The sequence below is a fragment of the Theropithecus gelada genome, chromosome X (genome assembly GCF_003255815.1).
Source record: "Theropithecus gelada isolate Dixy chromosome X, Tgel_1.0, whole genome shotgun sequence".
NCBI lineage: Eukaryota > Metazoa > Chordata > Mammalia > Primates > Cercopithecidae > Theropithecus > Theropithecus gelada.
In genome coordinates, this window is record NC_037689.1 from 132026216 (window position 1) to 132053199 (window position 26984).

The 26984-nt window shown below is 40.4% G+C and overlaps 1 protein-coding gene across 1 annotated transcript in view; it reads left to right on the forward strand.

The window, feature by feature from the left end:
• Window positions 1-523: 523 nt before the first annotated feature.
• HPRT1 (hypoxanthine phosphoribosyltransferase 1) overlaps window positions 524-26984 on the forward strand; it is a 41990-nt gene continuing 15529 nt past the window's right edge. The window contains exons 1-3 of the mRNA XM_025372991.1: window positions 524-713; window positions 14405-14511; window positions 16137-16320. Coding sequence (XP_025228776.1) covers window positions 687-713; window positions 14405-14511; window positions 16137-16320 — 318 coding nt within the window. The 5' untranslated portion in view covers window positions 524-686. The remainder of the gene's footprint in view (window positions 714-14404; window positions 14512-16136; window positions 16321-26984) is intronic.

Genomic DNA, 26984 nt, shown 5'->3' on the forward strand with positions numbered 1-26984 from the left:
AGCCACCGTGGCCGGCCAATATACTCATTTTAGTGAGGCAAAAATAGAGGCTCAGAGTCTGATTTGTACAAAGCTACAGAGCAGTTAAGTGTCCTCTCAGATGTGTACCCTGATATGGGTGACTAGGGCTCTAGGTCTCAACTGTTACAACCAGTTAAGAGTTTGGGGAAGCACTGGGCCAAGAGTCAGGAAAATGGAAGCCACAGGTAGTGCAAGGTCTTGGGAATGGGATGTCTGGTCCAAGGAGTCACGCGGTGACTGGAACCCGAAAAGCCTGCGCCCGGTTTATGGCCGCCATGAAGCAACGCGGACGGCGGTAGGTTTGGGAATCTGGGAGCCTTCTGAATAGGAGACTGAGTGGGGAGGGAAAGGGGCTTCGCTGGGGGAGCCTCCGCTTCTTCTGGGAGAAAATTCCCACGGCTACCTAGGGAGCCTACAAACTGGTAGGCGCTGGCGTAGGCGCGTGGGCGGGGCCGGCGGGGCCGGGGGCGGGGCCTGCGGGGCTGGGCTGGGCGGGGAGAGGGCGGGGCCTGCTTCTCCTCAGCTTCAAGCGGCTGCGACGAGCCCTCGGGCGAACCTCTAGGCTTTCCCGCGCGGCGCCGCCTCTAGCTGCGCCTGCACCTCCTCTGCTCTGCCACCGGCTTCCTCCTCCTGAGCAGTCAGCCCGCGCGCCGGCCGGCTCCGTTATGGCGACCCGCAGCCCTGGCGTCGTGGTGAGCAGCTCGGCCCGCCGGCCCTGGCCGGTTCAGGCCCACGCGGCAGGTGGCGGCCGGGCCCTGAGGCGTGGGGTCCGCAGTGCGGGCTCGGGCGGCCGGGCCCAGGGAACCACGGAGGCGGGGGCGGCCACAGTTTCCCGGGTTCGGCTTCACGTCACGCGAGGGCGGTAGGGAGGACGGAATGGCGGGGTTTGGGGTGGGTCCCTCCTCGGGGGAGCCCTGGGAAAAGAGGGCTGCGTGTGGGAAGAGAAGGTGGAAATGGCGTTTTGGTTGACATGTGCCGCCTGCGAGCGTGCTGCGGGGAGGGGCCGAGGGCACATTCGGGAATGATGGCGCGGGGTGGGGGCGTGGGGGCTTTCTCGGGAGAGGCCCTTCCCTGGAAGTTTGGGGTGCGATGGTGAGGTTCTCGGGGGCGCCTCTGGAGGGGCCTCGGCACGGAAAGCGACCACCTGGGAGGGCGTGTGGGGACCGGGCTTTGCCTTTAGTTTTGCACACACTAGTTCATTTTTATGGAGATGCGCATGGCCTCATTGAAGCCCCACTACAGCTCTGGTAGCGGTAACCATGCGTATGTGACACACGAAGGAACTAGGGAAAAGGCATTAGGTCATTTCAAGCCGAAATTCACGTGTACTAGAATCCGGATTCCAGACTGACCATTGCCCCAGGACATAGAAAATGAGAATCTGGTCCTTACCTTCAAGAACATTCTTAACCGTAATCAGCCTCTGGTATCTTGGCTCCACCCTCACTGGTTTATTCTTGTTTGTTGAACCGGCCAAGCTGCTGGCCTCCCTCCCCAACCGTTCTGATCATGCTTGCTAAAGTAGTCAAAACCCCTGCCAGTTAAATGCTTTAACCTGCTTTATTACGATTATTTTTGTTGTTTTGGCAATGACCTGGTTACCTGTTGATTGTTTCTCCTACTAAAACTTTTTAAGGGCAGGAATCACCGCTGTAACTCTAGTACTTGGCTTGTAAGAGGTCCTCGATGATGGTATGTTGAATGAATACATTAAATGATTAACCACTTGAGGCCTAAGAAGCGATTCTATTTCATATTAGGCATTGTAATGACTTAAGGTAAAGAGCAGTGCTATTAACGGCGTCTGACTGGGAATCCAGCTTGTTTGGGCTATTTACTAGTTGTGTGGCTGTGGGCAACTTACTTCACCTCTCTGGGCTTAAGTCATTTGATGTATATCTGACGTGCTGGTTACCTCCTGGAGTTATTGAGAGGATTATAAGACAGTCTATGTGAATAAACAACCCTTGCATGGTCCCTGGCTGGGAATAGTAATAATAGCCATCATCATGTTTACATATGTAGTCCTAATTAGTCTTCAAAACAGTCCTGTAGCAATGGTATGATTATTACCATTTTACAGATGAGGAACCTTTCAAGCCTCAGGCTAACAGACATACTGTAGGTCATATAGTTATTAAGAGAAGGAGCCTGACTTGAACCTAGCTCTCTCTGGAGTAATACCAGTTAAAAACTAGGCTAATAATAGGTACTCAAAAAAATAAACAACCCTTGCATGGTCCCTGGCTGGGAATAGTAATAATAGCCATCATCATGTTTACATACGTAGTCCTAATTAGTCTTCAAAACAGTCCTGTAGCAATGGTATGATTATTACCATTTTACAGATGAGGAACCTTTCAAGCCTCAGGCTAACAGACATACTGTAGGTCATATAGTTATTAAGAGAAGGAGCCTGACTCGAACCTAGCGCTCTCTGGAGTAATACCAGTTAAAAACTAGGCTAATAATAGGTACTCAAAAAAATGGTAGTGGCTGTTGTTTTTATTCAGTTGCTGAGGAAAAAATGTTGATTTTTCGTCTCTAAACATCAACTTACTTAATTCTGCCAATTTCCTTTTTTTTGAGACAGGGTCTCACTCTGTCACCCAGGATGGAGTGCAGTGGCGCAATCACTGCTCACTGTAACCTCGACTTCCCGGGCTCAGGTGATTCTCCCCAGGCTCAGGGGATTCTCCCACTTCAGCCTCCCGAGAAGCTGGGACTACAGGTGTGCACCACCATCCCTGGTTAATATTTGTATTTTATTTTATTTATTTATTTATTTTTATTTTTATTTTTTTGAGATGGAGTTTCGCTCTTGTTGCCCAGGCTGGAGTGCAGTGGCTTGATCTCGGCTCACTGCAACCTCTGCCTCCTGGGTTCAAGCGATTCTCCTGCCTCATCCTCCTGAGTAGCTGGGATTACAGGTGCCTGCCACCATGACTGGCTAATTTTTTGTATTTTTAATAGAGACGAGGTTTCACCATGTTGGCCAGGCTAGTCTCGAACTCCTAATCTCAGGTGATCCACCTGCCTCGGCCTCCCAAAGTGCTGGGATTACAGGTGTGAGCCACCGCGCCCGGCCTAATATTTGTATTTTTTGTAGAGATGGTGTTTTGCCATGTTGTCCAGGCTGGTCTCAAACTCCTGATTTCAAGCTATCTGCCTGCCTCTGCTTCCCAAAGTGCTGGGATTACAGGCATGAGCCACCATGCCTGGCCTAGGTAGATGCTTTTAGCTTTGGGGTGTGATGCCTGCCCCAGTATACAGTGAATTTAATTATTGCTAGAGCTGGCTGTTTGTTAGTTTTCTTTGAACATAAGATACTCATTGTTTTTAGTTTGCAAATCCCTCTTCCTTTTTAAAAAATTTCCTTCCCTTAAATTGTTTGCATGTTAGCAATAACAAATGCTTAAATGGTGTTATGTGCTAGATACTCTTCTAAGCCCTATTATGTATATTAACTAATTTTTTTAATTATGCAAATCAGAGAGGTTAAGTAACTTGCCCAAGATTACCTAACAATACTAGGATTTGAACCTAAGTTTGTCTCACCCCAGATTCTGCTCTTACAATCTCTAAACTTTTAAGTTAGTGATGACAATAGTAGATATTTATTGAATACTTAACTATGTTTTAGGCGTTGAAGTGAATATTTTGCAGGCATTATCTAATGTAAACACCCTAAAGTTACATAACAGGTACCCTTTAGGTAAATAAACACTAGTATGACCTTGGAGGCACAGATAGATGAAGTAACTTGCCCAATATCACTTACATGAAATTGGCCCTTGGCCGGGCGCGGTGGCTCAAGCCTGTAATCCCAGCACTTTGGGAGGCCGAGACGGGCGGATCACGAGGTCAGGAGTTCGAGACCATCCTGGCTAACACGGTGAAACCCCGTCTCTACTAAAAAATACGAAAAACTAGCCGGGCGAGGTGGCAGGCGCCTGTAGTCCCGGCTACTCGGGAGGCTGAGGCAGGAGAATGGCGTAAAAACCCGAGAGGCGGAGCTTGCAGTGAGCTGAGATCCGGCCACTGCACTCCAGCCTGGGTGACACAGCGAGACTCCGTCTCAAAAAAAAAAAAAAATTGGCCCTCAAATGTGTCTGTTACAACCCATGCTGCTTGTAACTATCATTTTAAACTGCCAGGGTAAACTTGGACACACTTGAGCTAAGAAAAAGCTTCTAGATTTTTGCAAATTAATGTAAAATATACTTTATGTGGATATAATATCTTCTAAATTTCAGGGATGGTAGTCCTAGAAATGTAATTCCGCCCTAGCCGAGCTTACCCTGCCAATAATTTTTTACAGAATTGGTAAAACGGAGCACTTTTTTTTTTTGTCCTTGGCCACACTGTTATCAGTAGGGTGTAGATTGGCATCAGTCTGTAGGTGTAAACCAGAATTATTCTTTGTGACCACCAAGAAATAGAGCAGTTCAGTTCAGAGGTTTCTTTCTGTGAATTTAGCACTGTGACCTGCATACTACAGGTCTACTTTGTTTTCTATCCAATGTTTATATCTGGGTATTGCAAAAGGTAGGAAAAGGACCAACCAGATCAGCAGAGAAGAGGTGCCTTGGAGTTTTGTTTTAGTTTTCTGCAGTTCATTAGATAGTAACTAGTCCATGTCATTTTACTCCCCTGTAGTGAAGATATGTTGAAGATGTACTAGTATATTCTTCTACCTTTCTGTAATTTTATATTGTGTAGATTTGATAAAATTTATGTGTCCATCACCACCAGTAATATCAATATTGAACCTCAATTCTTATTTTCCTGCCCAGTGGCTGCCAAATTACTAACATTTACAATAATTCACTACTACTGAGATAATTTACTTCTGATTCAATAACATACTTCAGATTGTTAGGGAACTACTGTCTTCAGCATTGTGCTTCTGATAACTGATAAGTATAATTTTTTTTTTGTCCAGAGTGAGCATGTCTATTCTTCTACTGTACACACTAATAAAAGGAAAAATTATAATATTGAGTAAATTCATGTCCTTACACATATAGTAGTTATGAGCCCATGTCCCTAGAATGGGTAATAATTTTTCCCTCTCTTGATTGAGTAGTCAATAATGCTGATTTTAATTCTTATAACAGCTTTATCCCTCAGAAGGGAAGGCAAGCAAGTTATATATGTAGTTTATTTGTAAGACTGATATGAAATTGGAAGATGAATCTACTATTAGCTTAAATTGTTTTTACATTAGGGCATATTGCATCGGCAACTCATAATTTTGGTTTTTTGTTATCCTGAGTTAACACAAATTATCCAAGGAGATGGCAGATCATCTGCTTTGAGGGGTTTTTTTTTTTTTAGAATTTTAATGTATCTGAATATAAAAGGTAAAAATATGCCAACTAGCAATTTCTGCCCATTCCACAAGTTTGGAAATGTTATTGATTACTAGGAATAAAATAAAATGTGGTTTATCTATTGTTGTACCTCTTTTAATTCACATAGCTCATTTTTATCTTTTTTTTTTTTTTTTTTTGAGACAGAGTCTCGCTCTGTCACCAAGCAGGAGTACAGTTGGCTCACTCCAGTCACCGACTCCCTGGTTCAAGTGATTCTCCTGCCTCAGCCTCCTGAGTAGTCGGAATTACAGGCATGTGCCACCACGCCCAGCTAATTTTTGTAGAGATGGGGTTTCACCGTATTGGCCAGGATGGTCTCCATCTCCTGACCTCGTCATCTGCCTGCTTTGGCCTCCCAAAGTGCTGGGATTACAGATGTGAGCCACCGCGCCCAGCCCACATAGCTCGTTTTTAGACTCACTTCCATTAACTTTTGTTTGGACCCACGAACATTGTCTTTTTTTTTTTTTGGAGGTGGAGTTTCACTTTTGTTGCAGACTGTAGTGCAGTGGTGCAATCTCAGCTTACTGCAATCTCTGCCTCCCGGGTTCTAGCAGTTCTCCTGCCTCAGCGTCCTGAGTAGCTAGAATTAAAGGCGCCCACCACCACGCCCAGCTAATTTTTGTATTTTTAGTAAAGACAGGGTTTCGCCATGTTGGGCAGGCCAGGAGTGATCTGCCCACCTCAGCCTCCCAAAGTGCTGGGATTACAGGTGTGAGCCACCACATCCGGCCAACATGTCTTTTTTTTTTTTTTCTTTTTAACCACAAAGAGACGTAAGCAATCCTTGTCACAGATGATGAATTGATATGGCAAGTATTGTCTTAGCTTGGATTAATTTTTTTGCTTACTGTAATTTTAGATAATATAGCTTTGTAATTAGAAATTTTATGTGTAAACCACAAAAATGTTTACGTGAAGGCCATTATTACAGATGTGACATGCATAATTATTAAGAATTTGTATGCTTACATGGGTCAGTCTGGCAAAAAATTACGAAGTTTTAAAAATTAAAAAAAATTTGTAATGCTAGTTTTACTGGAAAGTAAAATTATTTCAGTAATTGATTATAGCAAAACTATTGATTTTCATTCTAGACAAAAGTTAGAATGAAAAGTAATTTCTCAATACTCTTTCATATTAATAAAAGTACCTGTAGCGATTTTTATCATTCACAAGTATATCACAAGTAAGTTAGAATTTGAGAACTGTGTTCCAGATCTCTGAGGAGATGCAGTCAGATTTCTGAACTGTCTCGGCAAATGGTAAGCAACTTAGAGCTAGTAATTAATAACCTGTCCTTTGATTTCTAGTTCAGCCAGAAATGGCCATAATTGAGAAAGGCAGATCTGGAGAGTAACCACATTTTCATTCGCTTACCACTTCTAGGCCCCTCCAGAACTCTCAAATATTTTGGGGTTGAGCCCTTCCCCAAAGCCATACAGGACCTTTTTTTGTGATCTGTTCTAGCCGTTTTTATGTTGGGTGCTTGTTATGGACTGAGCATTTATGTCCTCCCCCACCCCCCATACCTTTTTTGAAGTCCTAATCCCCCAGTGTGATGGTATTTGGAGATGGGGCCTTTGGAAGGTAATTACAGTTAGAAGTCAGGAGGGTCAGGCCCAGGTCTGATTGGGTTAATGCCCTTATAAGAAAAGACACCAGACCGGGCGTGGTGGCTCACACCTGTAATCCCAGCACTTTGGGAGGCCAAGGTGGGTGAATCACGAGGTCATGAGTTTGAGACCAGCCTGGCCAACATAGTGAAACCCTGTCTCTACTAAAAATATAAAAATTAGCTGGGTGTGGTAGCGGGCTTCTGTAATCCAAGGTACTCAGGAGGGTGAGGCACGAGAATCACTTGAACCTGGGAGGTGGAGGTTGCAATGAGCCTAGATTGTGCTACTGCACTCCAGCCTGGGTGACAGAGCGAGACTCTGTCTCAAAAAAAAAAAAAAAAAAAAAAGAAGAGGCACCAGAGAGCTTACTAGAAGAGGTGGTGTGAGCACACAGTTGGAAGACCTACAAGCCAAAGAAGAGGCCTCAGATTGAAACTTACCTTGCAGGTACCTTAATTTTGGACTTCCCAGCCTCCAAAACTGTGAGAAATAAGTTTCTGTTAAGTCACTCAGTCTATGGTATTTTGTTATGGCAGCCTGAACAGGTAATAGTTCTTTCAGAAAGTGTTGATAATGACCACATGCAACACCAAGTCACAAATAAAAAAGAGATGTGACTTATATTCATACAGAAAGTTGGGCACTGCCGTTGCCTTGTTGGTTTAGAAGGCTGTGCTAGTTCAGTGGCAGAGAGGTGCTGGTCTCCTTTACTCAGTTTACAATCTAGGCAGTAGAATGTAATCACTGCTTTAAACTTGATATTGCTTATGGAGAGAATCATTGGTGCTGGGTAACTTTGGGTTCTAGGTTTACTTTTTGTGTATATATAACTGTGTTTGGTAAATCACAAGTTTGTGGGCTTGTCGAATTAGATTTTGGTACAGATGATGAGCTTTATTATGCTGTACAGTTAGTTCTATGTATATATGCCTTTACCACTAGATTATAAGCTCTTTTTTTTTTTTTTTTTTTTTTTGAGATGGAGTCTCGCTCTGTCCCCTAGGCTGGAGTGGAGTGCAGTGGCACAATCTTGGCTCATTGCAACCTCCACCTCCCAGGTTTAAGCGATTCTCCTGCCTCAGCCTCCCAAGTAACTGGGACTATAGACACGTGCCACCACACCCAGCTAATTTTTGTATTTTTTGTAGAGACAGAGTTTCGCCATGTTGGCCAGCCTGGTCTCGAACTTCTGGTCTCAGGTGATCCACCTGCCTTAGCCTCCCAAAGTGCTGGGATTTACAGGCACAAGCCACCACACCCAGCTATAAGCTCTTCAAGGGTTGTAAATTTATAATCATCCTTGTGCCCTCCTGCAAATTCTGTTGCACAGTGCCTTAATCAAGGTAGATGCTGAATGCATTTTTGTATAATTGAGTATGTTGCAATCCCCAACTCTTTCCAACTGTTCCTGTCAAAGCAGCCACTGCATTGTTAACTAATCCATATTAGATGGGGTTAATTAATATCAGATGGGACAAGTAAGGGCTAATAAGATTATAGGCCACCAAGTAGATTTATGTCTAGCTCTTATAGAGAGTGAGTTTATTGGACCTGTTTAATAGGAAGTTTTGGTGTTTGAGACGATTAAAACTGAAGTTCCTGTTTATTATATCTATTTATATTATTTCATATCAGTGGTCCACATGCAAGTGAGGCTTCTGAGTCAGAGTTTGAGTTCTCTCTTAGACTACCATAACACTTTACCTTTATCTTTTTTTCTTTTTTTAAGACAGCATCTCGCTCTGTCACTCAGGCTGAAGTGTAGTGGTGTGATCTCGGCTCGCTGCAGCTTCTGCCTGCTGGATTCAAGCAATTCTCCTGTCTCAGCCTCCCTAGTAGCTGGGATTACAGGCCTGCACCACCATGCCTGGCTAATTTTTTTTTTGTATTTTTGGTAGAGACGGGGTTTTACCATGTTGGCCAGGCTGGTCTCGAACTTTTGACCTCAAGCAATCAACTCGCCTCAGCCCCCCAAAGTGCTGGGATTACAGGCATGAGCCACAGCACTCAGCTGTCTTTTTTTAAAATAGCAGTTTAACACTGTTCAGTTACTCATGTACATGTCATGCCATCTACTACACTGTAAGTTCTATGAGGGTAGCTGTATCAAATTTATCTAACTTTCTCTTTATGCATGACATACTAAGTATTCAATAAATATTTGCATGTTGGTGATAAGGATATAGGTTCTGAATAGTGGGTCCTTACCATTTAAGAATTGGTATTTGATGGCCAGGCGCGGTGGCTCACGCCTGTAATCCCAGCACTTTGGGAGGCCGAGGCGGGTGGATTATGAGGTCAGGAGATTGAGACCATCCTGGTTAACATGGTGAAACCCCGTCTTTACTAAAAAAATACAAAAAAAGTAGCCAGGCGTGGTGGCGAGCGCCTGTAGTCCCAACTACTCAGGAGGCTGAGGCAGGATGAATGGCGTGAACCCAGGAGGCGGAGCTTGCAGTGAGCCAAGATCGCGCCACTGCACTCTAGCCTGGGCGACAGAGCGCGACTCTGTCTCAAAAAAAAAAAAAAAAAAAGAATTAGTATTTGATATTTGATCATTAAATATGAATTAAGAGGACTTAGACTTTTTGTTAAATGTCAAGCTGGGAAAAGTTGTCATTTTAATGAATTGCCTCTTATTTAATTTCGTCTGATGATACATTTTGTTTTTATTTTGTAAAAATTTTTTTTTCTTTTTAGAGACAGGGTCTTGCTATGTTGCCCAGACTGGTCTGGAACTCCTGACCTCAAGCAATCCTCCTGCCTTAGCCTCCCAAAATGCTGGGATTACAGGCATGAGCCACCTCGCCCAGCCGTGTATTATGATACGTTTTGAACAGCTAAAAGTAGACATAGTATAATGAACCTGCATGTACCCATTGCCAAGTTCTGACAACTGTCTGTCTATAGCCAATTATGCATTTCTTAAATTAGAACCCCCTCAATATACCCAAATATATATATATATGAAGTTGTGAATTCATACCTAAAGTATCTCAAGTGATGCAAGTTTTATGAATTTTTGTTTATGCCTTTTGGGAAAGTTGTATTGGCAATTTTTTTATGCTTAAAGTAAACCATAAATAAATCTTTCAAAAAAAAAATCCAGGCTGCAATAAAACAAACAAAACAACTTATTGACATAAATGTGATATGTAAATCTGTTTTGATTGGAAATCAATTTGTTATATTGACAGAGATAGAATTCCTATTTTAGAATACATCTCTGCTGATCTGTCTGTATTCGTAGACTGCATATCTGGGATGAACTCTGGGCAGAATTCACATTGGCTTCATTTGAAACAAACAAGACTTTTGAAATTCTTAGTCCATCTGCAGAACCTGTAGCCAGGCACTGAACCATTTTGATAGATGCCGTAGTCGTTACAAGTGTATATTTCAAGGAGTTCTGGCTGGGTCCTAGTTTGTGCTTGTGGCAGAAGCAGTGAGTAACTGGGAGGAAGTTGGTGAGTAAGCTTCAAGGAAGAAGTCATTTTTAGTACTCTGGATCTTTCTGATTTTAAAGCACTACAAAATGGTGCATTTTCATTCTTGTCAAGTGATAACAGATATATTCTGATGAGCCTGAAATGAATACATATTGTATCATTTTTATAATATCTAGCAAAGTGTGTTATTTTCCCAAAACTTGAACTAAATTTCAGTTCATAAAATTTTTAAATTTTATTTTATTTTATTATTTTTTGAGACAGAGTCTCGCTCTGTCGCCCAGGCTGGAGTGCAGTGGCGCGATCTCGGCTCACTGCAAGCTCCGCCTCCCAGGTTCCTGCCATTCTCCTGCCTCAACCTCCCAAGTAGCTGGGACTACAGGCGCCTGCCACCACGCCTGGCTAATTTTTTGTATTTTTAGTAGAGATGGGGTTTCACTGTGTTGGCCAAGATGGTCTTGATCTCCTGACCTCATGATCCGCCCACCTCGGCCTCCCAAAGTGCTGGGATTACAGGCGTGAGCCACCGCGCCTGGCCAGTTCATAAAATTTATAAAATACTTACTTGTTGTAAAATATTTTTGGAATGTTCATATAGGTGACACACAAATGTCCCATTTTCATTCTTTCTATAGTAAATATGTTCTGATATAATGTGAAGGTTTAGCAGATGCATCAGCATTTAATCCTAGAGGATCTGGCATGATCTTTTCCCCCAAGAATAGAAAGTTTTTCTGCTTATGAAAGTAGTACATGTTTGTTTAAAAACAAATCAATATTGACTTCTTCCCGCTGTGTAGCACTACGCCCCCACCTGGCCATGACCAGGGGCATATCCTGGTCCACCTACCTAAAAATGTTTGAAGCCAGCCTCCTGGCCATGTGCACAGGGGCTGAAGTTGTCCCACAGGTATTATGGGCCAACCTGGCAATACATGAAGTTCCACCAAAGTCTGAGAACTCAGAACTGTGCTTTGGGGACTGAAAGACAACACAAACCTCAGATTTCTCAGCACTGGAAACCTCAAAATATAACTGAATTCCATAAATAAGATTTTAAGTCTTAAATATGTATTTTTAAATGTATTAAAAGTCAAGCTGCTTGTACTTAAGCACCTAATACAATGCTTAGGTTGTAAAAGGAGATGCTCAATAGGTACTAACTGGTATGTTGAGATTTAATTATGGTATGACCAGTATTTCTTGGAAATTGCCAAAGCTTATATCATCAGCTTCTTGAATGTGATTTGAAAGGTAATTTAGTATTGAATATCACGTGAGCTAGAGTATTTCATTCGTTCTGGTTTATTTCTTCAAATAGACTTTGAATATAATGGTGAATGGGCATTATAAATTAATAAAAATGACATTGAAAATGAAAAAAAAAAATATTAAAGTGTAGAAAGTGACCAGGCGTGGTGGCTCACACCTGTAATCCAAGCACCTTGGGAGGCTGGGGCAGGAGGATCGCTTGATCCCAGGAATTCGAGACCAGCCTGGGCAACATAGGGAGACTTCATCTCTAAAAAAAAAAAAAAAAGGATTTTTTTAATTAAAGAATTTTTAAAAAGTGTAGAAATTGTCAAGACCCCACTTCTTACCATTATTTGGTATATTTCTCTATACCTACCCACCCTTCCTCCTTTTTCCCTCCCTCCCTTCCCAATCTTTTTATCTTTGTATTCTGATTTTTTGTTTGTATATTTTGCTTTAATTTAATGTATCCGTTAATTTCCCATACATTTTATATCTATATATAAAAATACGTGCTGCCAAAGATAATTTATAAGAAAGACCATTGAATTTTTTTTAAAAAGTAGTATATATTCATTGAAGAAAATTTAGAATATATAGCAAAGTAATAAAGAAGTAAATAAAATTGCTGTAACTCCTCTTTCAAAGATAATTGCTTTTATGATTTTGTTGTATTTTTTTCTGTATATAGGTACATATATAGTATTTATAAAGCTGTAATCATAGTACATTTTCACATCACAGGTACCATATCAGTGTTACTAAATATTTTGTATGCCAGGGGCTAGACATACCAAGACAACCAATATGTGGTTCTACTTAAACAATATTAGAGTATCTTTTATAATGGCACTTCATTAGTTGACTGTAACAATCTTAGACTTCTAAGAGTTTGAGTTTTCAAATGATCACTTAGGTTTTTTGGGTGATTTTCCCCCCCTACTGTGAGATGAGAGAGGCTGTTTGGATTTGGGATTGGGGTAGGGGGGACAGCAGTTTTTCTTTTCTTTTTCCAGGTAGGGTATTGCTGTGTCACCCAGGCTGCAGTGCAGTGGTGTGATCTCAGCTCACTGCAACCTCCACCTCCTGGGCTCAAGTGATCCTCCTGCTTCAGCCTCCCCAGGCGCGTGCCACATGCCTGGCTAGTTTTTGTATTTTTAGTAGAGATGGGGTTTCACCATGTTGGCCAGGCTGGTCTCTAACTCCTGACCTCAGATGATCCACCTACCTGGGTCTCCCAAAATACTGGGATTACAGGCATGAGCCACTGCATCAGCCAGCAGTTTTTCTTGTTTTGTTTTGTTTTGTTTTTTGAGATAGGGTCTTTGTTGCCCATGCTGGAGTACAGTGGTGTGATCATAGCTCACTGCATTCTCAAACTCCTGGGCTCAAGTGATTCCTTCTGCCTCAGCCTCCCGAGTAGCTGGGACTACAGGTGTGCACCACCATGCCTGGCAAATTTTTAAAAAGTTTTTTGTAGGGATGGAGTCTTGCTACATTCCCCATGTTGGTCTCGAACTCCTGGCCTCAAGCAACTCTCCTGTCTCAGCCACCCAAAGCACTGGGATTACAAGTGTGAGCCACCACACCATGCCAGTTTTTCCTATTCTGTGTGATATTTTATCTTGTTAGACTGCAGTGTGTTAAAATTTGTTTTACTAAATTTTCAAACATACTCAAAAGTGGAGAGAATAGTGAATACCGATATATCATCACCCATGTTTAGAATATTATTAAATATTAAGATTTTGCTGCATTTGTCTTAGCTCTTTAAAATTTTTCTTTTTCTCTTTGTGACCTAAAGGAAATTCCGTATCATATCACTTGACTTCTATATTCTTGACTAAGATGACTAAGACATATAGTTAAGTGGTGGGTTTTTGATTTTTTCTTTTTTTTTTTTTTTGAGACGAAATCTCACTCTTGTCCCCCAGGCTGGAGTGCAGTGGCGTGATCTCAGCTCACTGCAACCTCTGCCTCCCGGGTACAAGCAATTCTCCTGCCTCAGCCTCCCAAGTAGCTGAGATTACAGGCGCCTGCCACCATGCCCGGCTAATTTTTGTATTTTTAGTAGAGACGGGGGTGTTCACCATGTTGGCCAGGCTGGTCTCAAACTCCTGACCTCAGGTGGTCTGCCCGCCTCGGCCTCCCAAAGTGCTGGGATTACAGACCTGAGCCACTGCGCCCGGCCTGTTTTTTGTTTGTTTGTTTGTTTGTTTGTTTGTTTGTTTGTTTTTGAGACAGAGTCTTGCTCTGTTTCCCAGGCTGGAGTGAAGTGGTGCATTATTCTTGGCTCACTGCAACCTTCATCTCCCAGGTGCAAGTGATTCTCCTGCCTCAACCTCCCAAGTAGCTGGTACTACAGGCATGTGTCACCACACCCGGCTAAGTTTTTTGTATTTTTAGTAAAGATGGGATTTTGCCATGTTGCCAAGGCTGGTCTCGAACTCCTGAGCTCAGGCAGGCAGCCTCCCAAAGTGCTGGGATTACAGGTGTGAACCAACGCGCCTGGCCTGTTGTTTTCTTATATAATTCATTATAATACCTACAAAGTTAACAGTTACTAATATCATCTTATACTCAAATTTCTCTGATAGACTAAGGTTATTTTTTAACATCTAAATCCAATCAAATGTTTGTATCCCATAATGCTCTCATTGAAACAGCTATATTTCTTTTTCAGATTAGTGATGATGAACCAGGTTATGACCTTGATTTATTCTGCATACCTAATCATTATGCTGAGGATTTGGAAAGGGTGTTTATTCCTCATGGACTAATTATGGACAGGTAAGTAAGATCTTAAAATGAGGTTTTTTACTTTTTCTTATGTTAATTTCAAATGTCAGCAACTGAGTACTTGCTATTTGAACATAAACTAGGCCAACTTATTAAATAATAGATGCTTTCTATTGTTAAAATATTCTTTATTAAAAAAAGAGAGGAGGGCCTTACTAATTACTTAGTATCAGTTGTGGTATAGTGGGACTCTGTAAGGACCAGAACAAAGTAAACATTGAAGGGAGATGAAAGAAGGAACTCTAGCCAGAGTCTTGCATTTCTCAGTTCTAAACAGGATAATGGGCTGGGGCTGAATCACATGAAGGCAAAGTCAGATTTTTATTATTATGCACATCTAGCTTGAAAATTTTCTGTTAAGTCAATTACAGTGAAAAACCTTACCTGGTATTGAATGCTTGCCTTGTATGTCTGGCTATTCTGTGTTTTTATTTTAAAATTATAGTATCAAAATATTTGTGTTACAAAATATTCTAACTATGCATATATGTATTTATATTTTAACATATGAGTATAGTTTTAAATGTTATTGGACACTTTTAATATCAGTGCATCTAGAGCTATCTAATATATTTTAAAGGTTGCATAGCATTCCATCTTATGGAGATACCATAACTGATTTAACCAGTTCACTATTGATAGACACTATCTTGTTCTTACAAACTGTACTAGAAGAAACATTCTTTTACATGTTTGGTATTTGTTCAGCTTTATTCAAGTGGAAATTCTGGTCAGGGGGAAAGAGTTTATTGAATATTTCGGTATTGCCAAATTATCCTCTAAGAAACTGAATCATTTTATACTCCTGATGTTATATGAGAGTGCCTTTTTCCTCACAATTTGTCTCTTTTTTTTTTTTTTTTTTTTTTAAAGACAGGGTCTCTGTTGCCCAGGCTGGAGTGTAGCAGAATGATCACAGCTCACTGCAGTCCCAACCTCCTGGGTTCAAGCGATCCTCCCACCTCAGCCTCCTGAGTAGCTGGGACTATAGGTGTGCGCCACCACTGCCAGCTACTATTTTTATTTTGTAGAAATAGGGTTCGCCTTGTTACCCAGGCTGGTCTTGAACTCCTGGGTTCAAGTGATCTGGCCCACCTCAGCCTCCCAAAGTGCTGGGATTATAGGCGTGAGCCACTGGCCCGGTTTCTACAGTCTCTTTTAATATTGTATATTGTCCAAGAAATTTCATTTAATCAGAACCTGCCAGTCTAATGGGTGAAAATGATATCTTGTTTTTATTTGCATTAAAAAAAAATTATGATAGTGGTATGCTTGGTTTTTTTGAAGGTATCAAATTTTTTACCTTATGAAACATGGGGGCAAAGGATGTGTTACTTGGAAGATTTTTTAAAATTTTTAATGCATTTTTTTGAGACAAGGTCTTGCTTTGTTGTCCAGGCTAGAATGCAGTGGCACAATCACAGTTCACTCCAGCCTCAACATCCTGCAATAAAGTGATTTTCCCACCTCACGTCTCAAGTAGCTGGGACTGCAAGTACATACTACCATGCATGGCTAATTTCCAGGCTGGTGTGGAAGTTTAATGACTAAGAGGTGTTTGTTATAAAGTTTAATGTATGAAACTTTCTATTAAATTCCCGATTTTATTTCTTTAGGACTGAACGTCTTGCTCGAGATGTGATGAAGGAGATGGGAGGCCATCACATTGTAGCCCTCTGTGTGCTCAAGGGGGGCTATAAATTCTTTGCTGACCTGCTGGATTACATCAAAGCACTGAATAGAAATAGTGATAGATCCATTCCTATGACTGTAGATTTTATCAGACTGAAGAGCTATTGTGTGAGTATATTTAATATATGATTCTTTTTAATGGCAACAGTAGGTTTTCTTATATTTTCTTTGAATCTCTGCAAACTATACTGGCATTCATTTCACTTGGTTACAGTGAGATTTTTCTAACATATTCACTAGTAGTTTACATCAAAGCCAATACTGTCTTTTTAAAATTAGTCACCTTGGAGGATATGTACTTATTTTACAGGTATGTGTGTGTTTTTTTAATAAACTTCTTTTAGGAATTGCTGTTGGGACTTGGGATGCTGTTTTCACTATACATACATACTAGTGGCAGATACCATCTCTTGAGCTACATTGGTTTGGGGGGAGTCAAAAGTCCTTTGGAGCTAGGTTTGACAAATAAGGTGGGTCAACACTTGTTTCCTAGAAAGCACATGGAGAGCTAGAGCATTGGCAAATTGAAGAAACCACTTTTTTTTTTTAAACACACTTAAGAAAGGGGAGTGCAGGTATACCCGAGAGAGTATGGGTATACCAGAAGCCACTTTTGATCCACAGTCACTCTGCCTGTGTCACACAATTGAAGTGCATCACAACGTTGACACTGTGGATGAAACAAAATCAGTGTGATCTTTACAAGTGAATTTCATTCATAATTTGATAGTGCAGATGTTTGATTTTTATTACTTTAGACTATTGTTTCTGATTTTATGTTGGGTTGGTATTTCCTGTGAGTTACTATTTTCCTTTAAAATAGGAATTTTTCATACTCTTCAAAGATGAGAACAAATGTCCAGCTTTTGCTGTTTCATGAATGAGTCTTGTCCATCTTTGTAGAAACTCGCCTTATGTTCACATTTTTATTGAGAGTAAGACCACTTATCTACATTTAACCTTCAACCTCATCCTCTCCATTAATCATCTGTTTGAGTGACCCAAGTTTTTGACCTTTTCCATGTTTACATCAGTCCTGTAGGTGATTGGGCAGCCATTTAAGTATTATTATAGACATTTTCCCTATCCCATTAAAACCCTTTATGCCCATACATCATAACATTACTTCCTACCCATAAGCTCCTTTTAACTTGTTAAAGTCTTGCTTGAATTAAAGACTTGTTTAAACACAAAATTTAGACTTTTACTCAACAAAAGTTATTGATTGATTGGTTAATTGATGGTTTACACTAGGACTTCATTCTAGTCAGTATAGTTGCTGGAAGTATAACTGGCCAGCCTTTAATACATTGCTGCTTAGAGTCAAAGTGTGTACTTAGAGTTCATGGTATGATTTATCTTTTTGGTTTTCTATAGCCTCCTTCCCAATCCCCATCAGTCTTAATCAGTCTTGTTACGTTATGACTAATCTTTGGGGATTTGTGTAGAATGTTATTTTAGATAAGCAAAAACGAGCAAAAAAATTAGGGGAGTTTAACTTTAACATTTTCTTTTAAAAATCATTTTATAGTTATAAGACCAATTTTGAGTGGTAGAAGCACTTTGACATTTTATTTCCATTTTCTACTTTTACTTTTTTTCCTGTTTTAGATCTTAGAGGATTATTAAGCTGAACTCCTCAATTGATAAAAAGCATGACATCTTAAACATAAGCAAAGCATATTTTTAGGTTAATTTTCACATAGAAAACAATTTATTTTATGTGAAATTCTATGTAGATATACTTTTCTTAGTATTTATTTACATATTTAATTAATTAATTTATTTATTTTATTTTATTTTTTGAGATGGAGTCTTGCTCCGTCACCCAGGCTGGAGTGAAGTGGCATGATCTCGGCTCACTGCAAGCTCCGCCTCCTGGTTTCACACTGTTCTCCTGCCTCAGACTGCCACGTAGCTGGGACTACAGGCGCCTGCCACCACGCCCGGCTAATTTTTTGTATTTTTAGTAGAGACGGGGTTTCACTGTGTTAGCCGGGATGGTCTTGATCTCCTGACCTCATGATCCACCCTCCTTGGCCTCCCAAAGTGCTGGGATTACAGGTGTGAGCCACCGCGCCCGGCATTTTATTTTATTTTATTTTATTTTATTTATTTATTTGAGATGGAGTCTCACTCCGTTGCCCACGCTGGAGTGCAGTGGCGTGATCGTAGCTCACTGCAACCTCTGCCTCCCAGGTTCAAGTGATTCTCCTGTCTCAACCTCCTGAGTAGGTGGGACTACAGGTGCCTGCCACCATGCCCGGCTAATTTTTGTATTTTTAGTAGAGACGGAGTTTCACCTTGTTGGTCAGGCTGGTCTCGAACCCCTGACCTCAGGTGATCCACCCACCTCGGCCTCCCAAAGTGCTGGGATTATAAGGGTGAGCCACTGAGCCCGGCCGACATGTTAATTTTTTTAAAAAGGCTTTACTGGGGTATATTTTATATAATATAATAATCACATGTTTTAATGGTACAATTCCAAGCTTTTTAGTATATTTATAAGGCTATGCAAGGAAGATATACTGTTAAACAGTAGAAATTGAGAAAGCTCTTCTGATAATATCTCTTGATTTGGTGATGGCTCATGCCTGTAATCTCAGTGCTTTCGAAGGCTAAGACAGCAGAATTACAGGAGGCCAGGGGTTTGAGACCAGCCTGGGCAACACAGTGACACGCTATCTCTACAAATAATAAAAATAAAAATATCTGTTGGTTTGAAGTAACTTTTTTTTTTTTTTTTTTAAAGACAAGGTCTCATTCTGTCACCCAGGCTGGAATGCAGTAGCAAGATCACAGCTCACTGTGGCCTTGACCTTCTGGGCTCAAGTGATTTTCCCACCTTAGCCTCCCGAGTAGCTGGGACTACAGGTGTGCACCACCATGAGTGGCTAATTTTTTTTATGTTTGTAGAGATTGGGTCTTACTATGTTGCCCAGACTGATCCCAAACTCCTGGGCTTAAGCAGTCTTCCCACCTCAGCCTCTAAAAGTGCTGGGATTATAGGCTTGAGTCACCATGCCCAGCTTGAGGTAACATTTCTACCCTGTTTAATAATTCAGCAGCTTGTCATGTAAGATATTCATATATGCATATAAAACATTAGGCAGTTTAATTTGGAAAAACTGTAAAATGGAAATTTTAAATTGTTTGCAGCATCAATAACATTGATGTTAGTATGATTTTTACATGCTGATCTTGACCAGTTTGAAATAGTGAGTTAAAATCTGGCTGATCCATACTAAATCCTAAAGAAATATTCTATGAACTGTTAAATGTTTCCAGACTGTATAAAGAAGCATTATGATATAAACACACCCATCTATTTTTTTTTTGGAAATAAAAACTCCATTTTTCTTATTAAAGAAAACATGCTTATTAGAAAACATACGGCTGGGTACAGTGGCACACGTAATTCCAGTGCTTTGGGAGATCGAGGTGGGAGCGTCACTCGAGGCCAGGAGTTTGAGACCAGCCTAGGCAACATAATGAGACCTCATCTCTACACAAAAAGATTTGGTTGCACATGGTGGCGTGTACGTATAGTCCCAGCTATTTGGGAGGTAGAGGCTGGAGCATCCCTTGAGCCCAGGAGTTTGAGACTGCAGGAGTTTGAGACAGAGGGAGACCCTGTCTTAAAAAAATAAGAAAGAAAACACAACTGCAGAAAATTATAAAGGATTTCAGTCATTCCAAATATCACTGCCACTTTTTATTTAGAATATTCTAAAGAATTCTCTGTGTACACACACACATGCGTACTCTTAATCCAAGTAGCTAGGTAGGATTTTATTTACCTAGTGCCTAGATGGGAAATTGCCTGGGGATTCCAAATACCTATTTCATTAAATTAAAGATGCTGCTGATTTTAAGGCTTAACACTATTTTTCATACTGCCAAGAAAGAAACACTACCAGTTATAATTGTAAATTGTCATCAATTGTAATACATCAAGTTAGAGCTATTATTAATAAAGTGTGAATGTGCATCTTAGAGCAATGAAATATAGTACTATATATTTGATGATCTTTTCTGTCCTGTGATATTCAGAAAGTGAAAGTTAAATATGGGCTGGGCATGGTGGCTCACACCTGTAATCCCAGTACTTTGGGAAGTCAAGACGGGAGGATGGCTTGAACCCAGGAGTTCAAGACCAGCCTAGGCAACGTAGCGAGATGCCATCTCAAAATATTAAAAATAAGTAAATAAATAAAAAGAAGGTTAAGTATGCAAATGTATTTCCTTTGTTGTGAATTTATTTCAATTTTATAGTGATTTTTTTTTTTTTTTTTGAGACGAAGTCTCGCTCTTGACCCCCAGGCTGGAGTGCGATGGCATGATCTCAGCTCACTGCAACCTCTGCCTCCCAGGTTCAAGCTATTCTCCTGCCTTGGCCCCCCAAGTAGCTGGGATTACAGGAGCCTGCCACCATTCCCAGCTAATTTTTGTATTTTTAGTTGAGACGGGATTTCACCATGTTGGCCAGACTGGTCTAGAACTCCTGACCTCAGGTGATCCACCCGCCTCGGCCTCCCAAAGTGCTGGGATTACAGGCGTGAGCCACCGTGCCTGGTCAGTGATTTTTTGTTTTTGGTTTTGGTTTTTTTTTTTGAGACAGGATCTTGCTCTGTCACCCAGGCTGGGGTGCAGTGGTGCCATCTTGGTTCACTGCAACCTCTGCTTGGGCTCAAGCAATCTTCCCACCTCACTCTCGAGTAGCGGGGACCACAGGTGTGTGCCACCGTACCTGATTAATTTTTGTATTTTTTTTTTGTAGAAACAAGGTTTTGCCATGTTGCCCAGGTTGATCTCAAACTCCTGGGCTCAAACAATCCAACTGCCTTGGCTTCCCTAAGTGAGATTACAGGCATGGGCCACTGTACCCAGTCTAGTGGTTTTTAAATTTTTATTTATTTATTTTTACCAAAGAAACAATGAAGCCTCAGGAGGAAAACTTGATACACAAGTAAATTTTATTGGAAATGTTTTTGTGTGGACCTTAAGCAGAGGGAAAATTAGTCTGCATTATGGTGTATTCAGACTAAATGACTGATACTAAAATGAAATTATCCTTAGGATTTGCAATCTTAGAGAAAACTTTTTCATTTTTATTTTTTTTTGAGTTACAAATTATCTCCATTTACATTTGAGAACAGTGAGTCACAGAGGGATTAAGTAACTTACTCAAGATCATACAAGTCTTTGATTTGAACCCAATCTTTTAACTCTGTAGAACTCAGAGTCACTCTTATCTGGAAAAACTTTTTAACTGATGTGGATCCTCTAATATGGGCTTCCTATTATTCATTCTCTATTAGTCAGAAGTTTTGTAAGCAGACAGAATTCATTTTGCCAATTATGGGACTTTTTCCCTCAGTTGCAGTCAAGGTTCATAAAACTATAACTCTTTATCTTTAATTAGAAATTTTTTTTGAGACAAGGTCTTGCTCTGTTGCCCAGACTGGAATGCAGTGGCACAGTCATAGCTCATTGCAGCTTTGAACTCCTGGGCTCAAGGGATCCTCTGCCTCAGCCTCCCAAGTATCTGGGACTACAAGCACATGCCATTACCCCTGACTAATTTTTTTTTTTTTAATTTGTAGAGATAGGGTCTTGCTATGCTGGTCTCAAATTCCTGGTCTCAAGCAATCCTTCTGCCTTGGTCTCCCAAAGTGCTGAGGTTACAGATGTCAGCCGTTGCACCTGGCCAAAACGATAACTTAAAATACACACACACACACGTGTATCTCAAAAGCATCAAAAGAGAAAAGCTGTAGCTTTAGTCTTGATCTTGATAGTGACTTGATTAGGCTATCTGTTTAACATCAAAGATGCAAATTAATACTGTCTTTGAGTGAGCATATTAAAAATGCAGAAAATTTTGGAGTAGTTTTTTATTTTAAATTGTAGTCTGTATATTTAACATATACAACATGATGTTATGGGATACATACAGATGGTTAAAAGATTACTGCGATGAAGCAAATTAACATATCCCTCAATTCACATAGTTACCCTTTTTTTTTTTTTGGTGGCAAGAGGAGCTTAAAATCTCATTTAGTGTGAATCCCAAATACAGCACAATTTTATTACCTATATACCTCATGTTGTACATTATATTTCTAGACTTGTTCATCCTACATATTTGCTACTTTGTATCCTCTGAGCTACATCTCCCCATTTTCTCACTTGCCGCCCAAGTAGTTTCTTAAAGTGTCTCATATAAGAGGGCAGTAGCTTTCAGCTTAAACTTTTTCTCTGTATGTATTTAATCAATTTCTTTGAGGTATACTTTTCTCTCCAGAATAGTTAGATGTAGGTATACCACTTTGATGTTGACACTAATTTACCTAGAACTTATCTTCTGCAAATCTGTCTCTATTTCCATCTGTCTCCATCTTTGTATCTATCTATCTATCTATCTATCTGTCTGTCTGTCTGTCTGTCTGCCTGCCTGCCTGCCTGCCTGCCTGCCTGCCTGCCTGCCTACCTACCAACCTACCTACCAACCAAAGCAAATTCATGCCCTTCTCCTATTTATTGAATTGAGACCATAGACAGGGGTGAGATACAAAATTTGACAGGAATGGGAATGTGTATTATCTGTGGCATAAGGAAACTACAGAACTAGGTTCAAAAGTGTACTTTCTAGTTCTTTCCCATGGCTTTTCACTTTGATATAGTCCTTATCAGGCAACTGAGGTTTTATATAAGTCCCCTGATTCTTAGAACATGAAGTGTAGTATTCAAGTCTGGTCCCTTGAAACCACAATTTTGTGAAAAAAAATTAAGAAAATTGAATAATTTATTCAGCAGATACATATTGATTATCTGTTATACAGCCATGAGAAGTGGTTCTGTTGCACACGTTTATTTTATCAGATCCTAATCCCAAACCAGGCATAGAATGGAAACCATGAAGATAGGATGAAATAACTTCTGAATGTTTGAAAATAGTGTACTTAAAAATACCAGGTGATGTTTGTTTGTTTTTTGTTTGTTTGTTTGTTTTTGAGACAGGGTCTCACTCTGTCACCCAGGCTGGAGTGTAGTGGTGCAATCTCACCTCACTGCAGTCTTGACCTCCCAGGCTCAGGTGATCTCCCACCTCAGCCTCCCAAGTAGCTGGGACTACAGGCGCATGCCACCACGCCCAGCTAATTTTTTGTATTTTTTGTAGAGACTGGGTTTCACCCTGTTGCCCAGGCTGGTCTAGAACTCCTGGGCTTAAGTGATCCTCCCACCTCAGCCTCCCAAAGTGCTAGGATTACAGGCAGGAGCCACCATGCCTGGCTGAAAATACTAGGTTTTTAAGTATCAGCACTACCTCTTCAATCTTTTCTATTACTGTGTTGTGCTAAATGGTATTTTTTATTTAATTAGAGCAATGCTGTTCAATAGAACTTTTTTTGAGGGTGGAAATCTTTTATGCTTCTGCTGTATGGTACAGAGCCACTAGTGACATGTGGCTTTTGAGCACTTGACACATCTTGTGCAACACAGGAACTGAATTTTTAAGTAATTTATATTGCCACATGTGGCTACCGTATGGGATAGTGTAGGACTAGATGATCTGTAAAGGCCCTGCTTCATCAATGTCATTTTTTAACTGACAGAGACTTTTAGTTTTTTTTTTTTTAAGTAATGTGTTTATTTAAAAGAATTCATAAAATACAAGTAAATAAACTTACTACCTGAGCATATATCCTTCCATACTTATTTTTTCTGCATACATATTTTGGAAAATGGAATATCTGCCATTTTTTTTTTATCTGAGATACAGTCTACCTCTAAAAATATGTGATTCTAACATTCTCACTTTTGTTGGCATTTGATCAGGGTATAGAAAACAGTTAAAGGACAGAGGATGGTTGAGAGATTATGATATGAAGAGAAAATGTGATTGTGTGTGGTAGACTTGGGGCCTGCCTGAATGTTGAGAGGATGACTGTTTTCCAATAAAAAAATTCCATTCTAGGATCCTAAAAGAAAGGTCTGAAGTTCACTGCAGAAAGCAAGCTGCATAGTACTAAGCCACTAAGGGGACATGGAGCCAGGACTTCCTACCTCGGTAATATTCTCATCATGCCCTCTTGGGAACCCAGCCTTGTTGATTAGCCTCTCTGCTTTCTCTCCTTATAGTTCAACCTCCCTGTTTGTTCAAAGCAGTTCTTTTCCAGCCCATTTATTATGCACTTCTATACAGCTTTTCCTCCTCTTTTCCTATACCATGCTGCAGTTCTTATTGCTACCTAGAGGTTTTCAAAATTCCTAGGGGCGGACAAGTAGGCATAAATAAAGTTCTTCCCTATTATCCTTATTTTTTCACCTAGACTGAAGAGGTAGACAAAATAGAAATAAAGACATTAAGGGTATGTGTTTGCAGTCCCAAAGAGCTGCTCTGGCAATTTTATGTAGTTGACAGTGACACTCTTGAGTTCAGGACAGATTGGACTCCTTGGCTGAGAGGAGCGAGGAGATAGGATGGTAGAGGAGAGGGTAGAGCAACTCTGGAGGAAGCTTTCCCCTCACCTTTGCCAATCCTGTTTTCCTAGACTTAACCATAATTAAAGATGAGGGAGGCACTCAGTGAAGGGATCTAGTGGGAAGCTTGTTCCAGACAGCCAAGGAGGAAGGTTTGCGCAGTTCCTTTGGCCACCCAGGTGGTGTAATTGATCCATATATGCCATCCATATACAATGTAGGCACTTATACCTGTATTCCAATGTAGTGAACTATACCATTACTCTTAAATTAATATTCTTTATTAGCTTCCATGGTGGCTATAGGCCAGGCGAAAGAGTTAAGAAAAAATAAATAGCTAGGTATGATGACTCAAGCCTGTAATCTCAGCATTTTAGGAGGCTGAGGCAGGAGGATCGCTTGAGTCCAGGAGTTTAAGACCAGCCTGGGCAAAATAGTGAGATCCTGTCTCTATTTTTTAAAAAAGCCTTGGGGCAAACAAGAATATGAAGGTTTGGATGCTAATAGAACAGCAGTGTCTTACTTCTTGGAGTTCTCTTGTTTCTTGTCCTATCACCATAGCCTTTGGATCACAGCAATTTTTCCATAACTCCATACTTTCAGTTCTTGAGTATTTTTTCCTTTATTCCTCTTGTCTCTGTAAAAAGAGATCAACTGGAGTCAGACTGTAATACCAAGTGTCTCCAGAAGATGTCACTATTTAACAGGCTTTACAGTGTAAATAATTTGGTGTGAGTCACTGTCATCTGAAGCTTGTTGTCTTTTCTTTCTTTTTTATTTCTTTCTTTTTCTTTTTTTTTTCCCCATCAATTCTGTATGTTTGAAATGCTGAGTTTTAAGTTAGTGAATGAGGGATGTCTGTAATTTCCCTAAAATGAGAAGTAATACGCAAAGGTTGATATCAGAAGTCATATGCTCACTTTGCAACACCAAACAATACTGGCCCATTTGTGTTTTTCGAAAGTAATACTCCATAATAAATGGATGTATATGTAGAAGCATAACAAAAATAGAAGCACATAGAAGTGAAAAGTCTCATAAACCCCATTCTCACTACTCATGCAATTGCTGTTACAAATTTGTTTAAATGTTGAATAAAAATGGTGTCATAGGCAACACAGTGTTCCACTCCTTGGTGTTTTTAATAGCATTATTCTGTCTCAGTGTGCATTGGATTACCAGGTGCTTTTTAATAGTTGCATGGTATTACATTGTGTAGATGAACTTGATTAATTTAAATGGTTCCCTGTTAATGTACATGTTAGTTCGTTTTTGTGAACAACTGGTACAGTGAACTTTTTTTTTTCATAATAATAATAAAAAGAAAGACAGGGTCTTGCTGTGTTTATCAGTCTGGCCTTGAATTCCTGGGGTCAAACGATCCTCTCACCTCCACCTCCCCAAGTGCTGGGATTACAGGCATGAAGCCACCGCACCTGGCCCAGTGAACACTCTTTAATGTATCTTTGTATACTTGTCAGTGTTTTTGTAGCATTGATTCCCAGAAGTGGGATTACTGGGTTAAGTGACATGCGTATTGCAATTTTAACAAAAGAGGCTATGCCAATTAATACTCTCACCAACAAGAGTGCTTATTTCCCCTCAGCATATTATCAGGCTTCAGTTTTGCCAGTACGGGTGGGTGAACAGTAGAATCTCATTGTTTTAGTGTTTGTTTCTCAGATAGATATAATTTTATACCTTATGGCCTTCTCTTCTATAACTTGTCTATTTGTGTTCATTCTCCATTTTCCTATGGGTTCTTATTGTTGGAGCCCAATATATAAAAGGGGGTATTCGTTACAGAACTTTTTCAGTTTTGATTCATGTCATGCCTGGGTTTTTACCCTTTCTATGGATGTTAAAAAAAATTCTTCTATATTTTCTTCCAGTCCACTTATGGCTTTATTTTTTACATTTAGATTTTAATCCATCTGGAATTTATTTTTGTGTATGCTGTGAGGTAGGGACCATACTTTTATTTTTTCCCAAATGGGTAACTAGTTGACCAAACATCATTTATTGAATAATTCATCTTTTCCCTACTGACTCGAAATACCATCTTTATTGTATACTAAATCCTCATATATTTCTGGGTCTGTTTCTGGGCTCTAGTTTGTTCATTTACTGTGCTGGTACTGCACCGTTGTAATTGCTGTGGCTTTATAGTATGGTATGGCTTGCTCTCTGCAAGGGCAAGTCGAAGCTCTTTTGTTCACCTGCTCTTTCACCCAAATTTTCTGTCCTGAATCCAGCACAGCCAAATTATGGTCATTGTCACCACC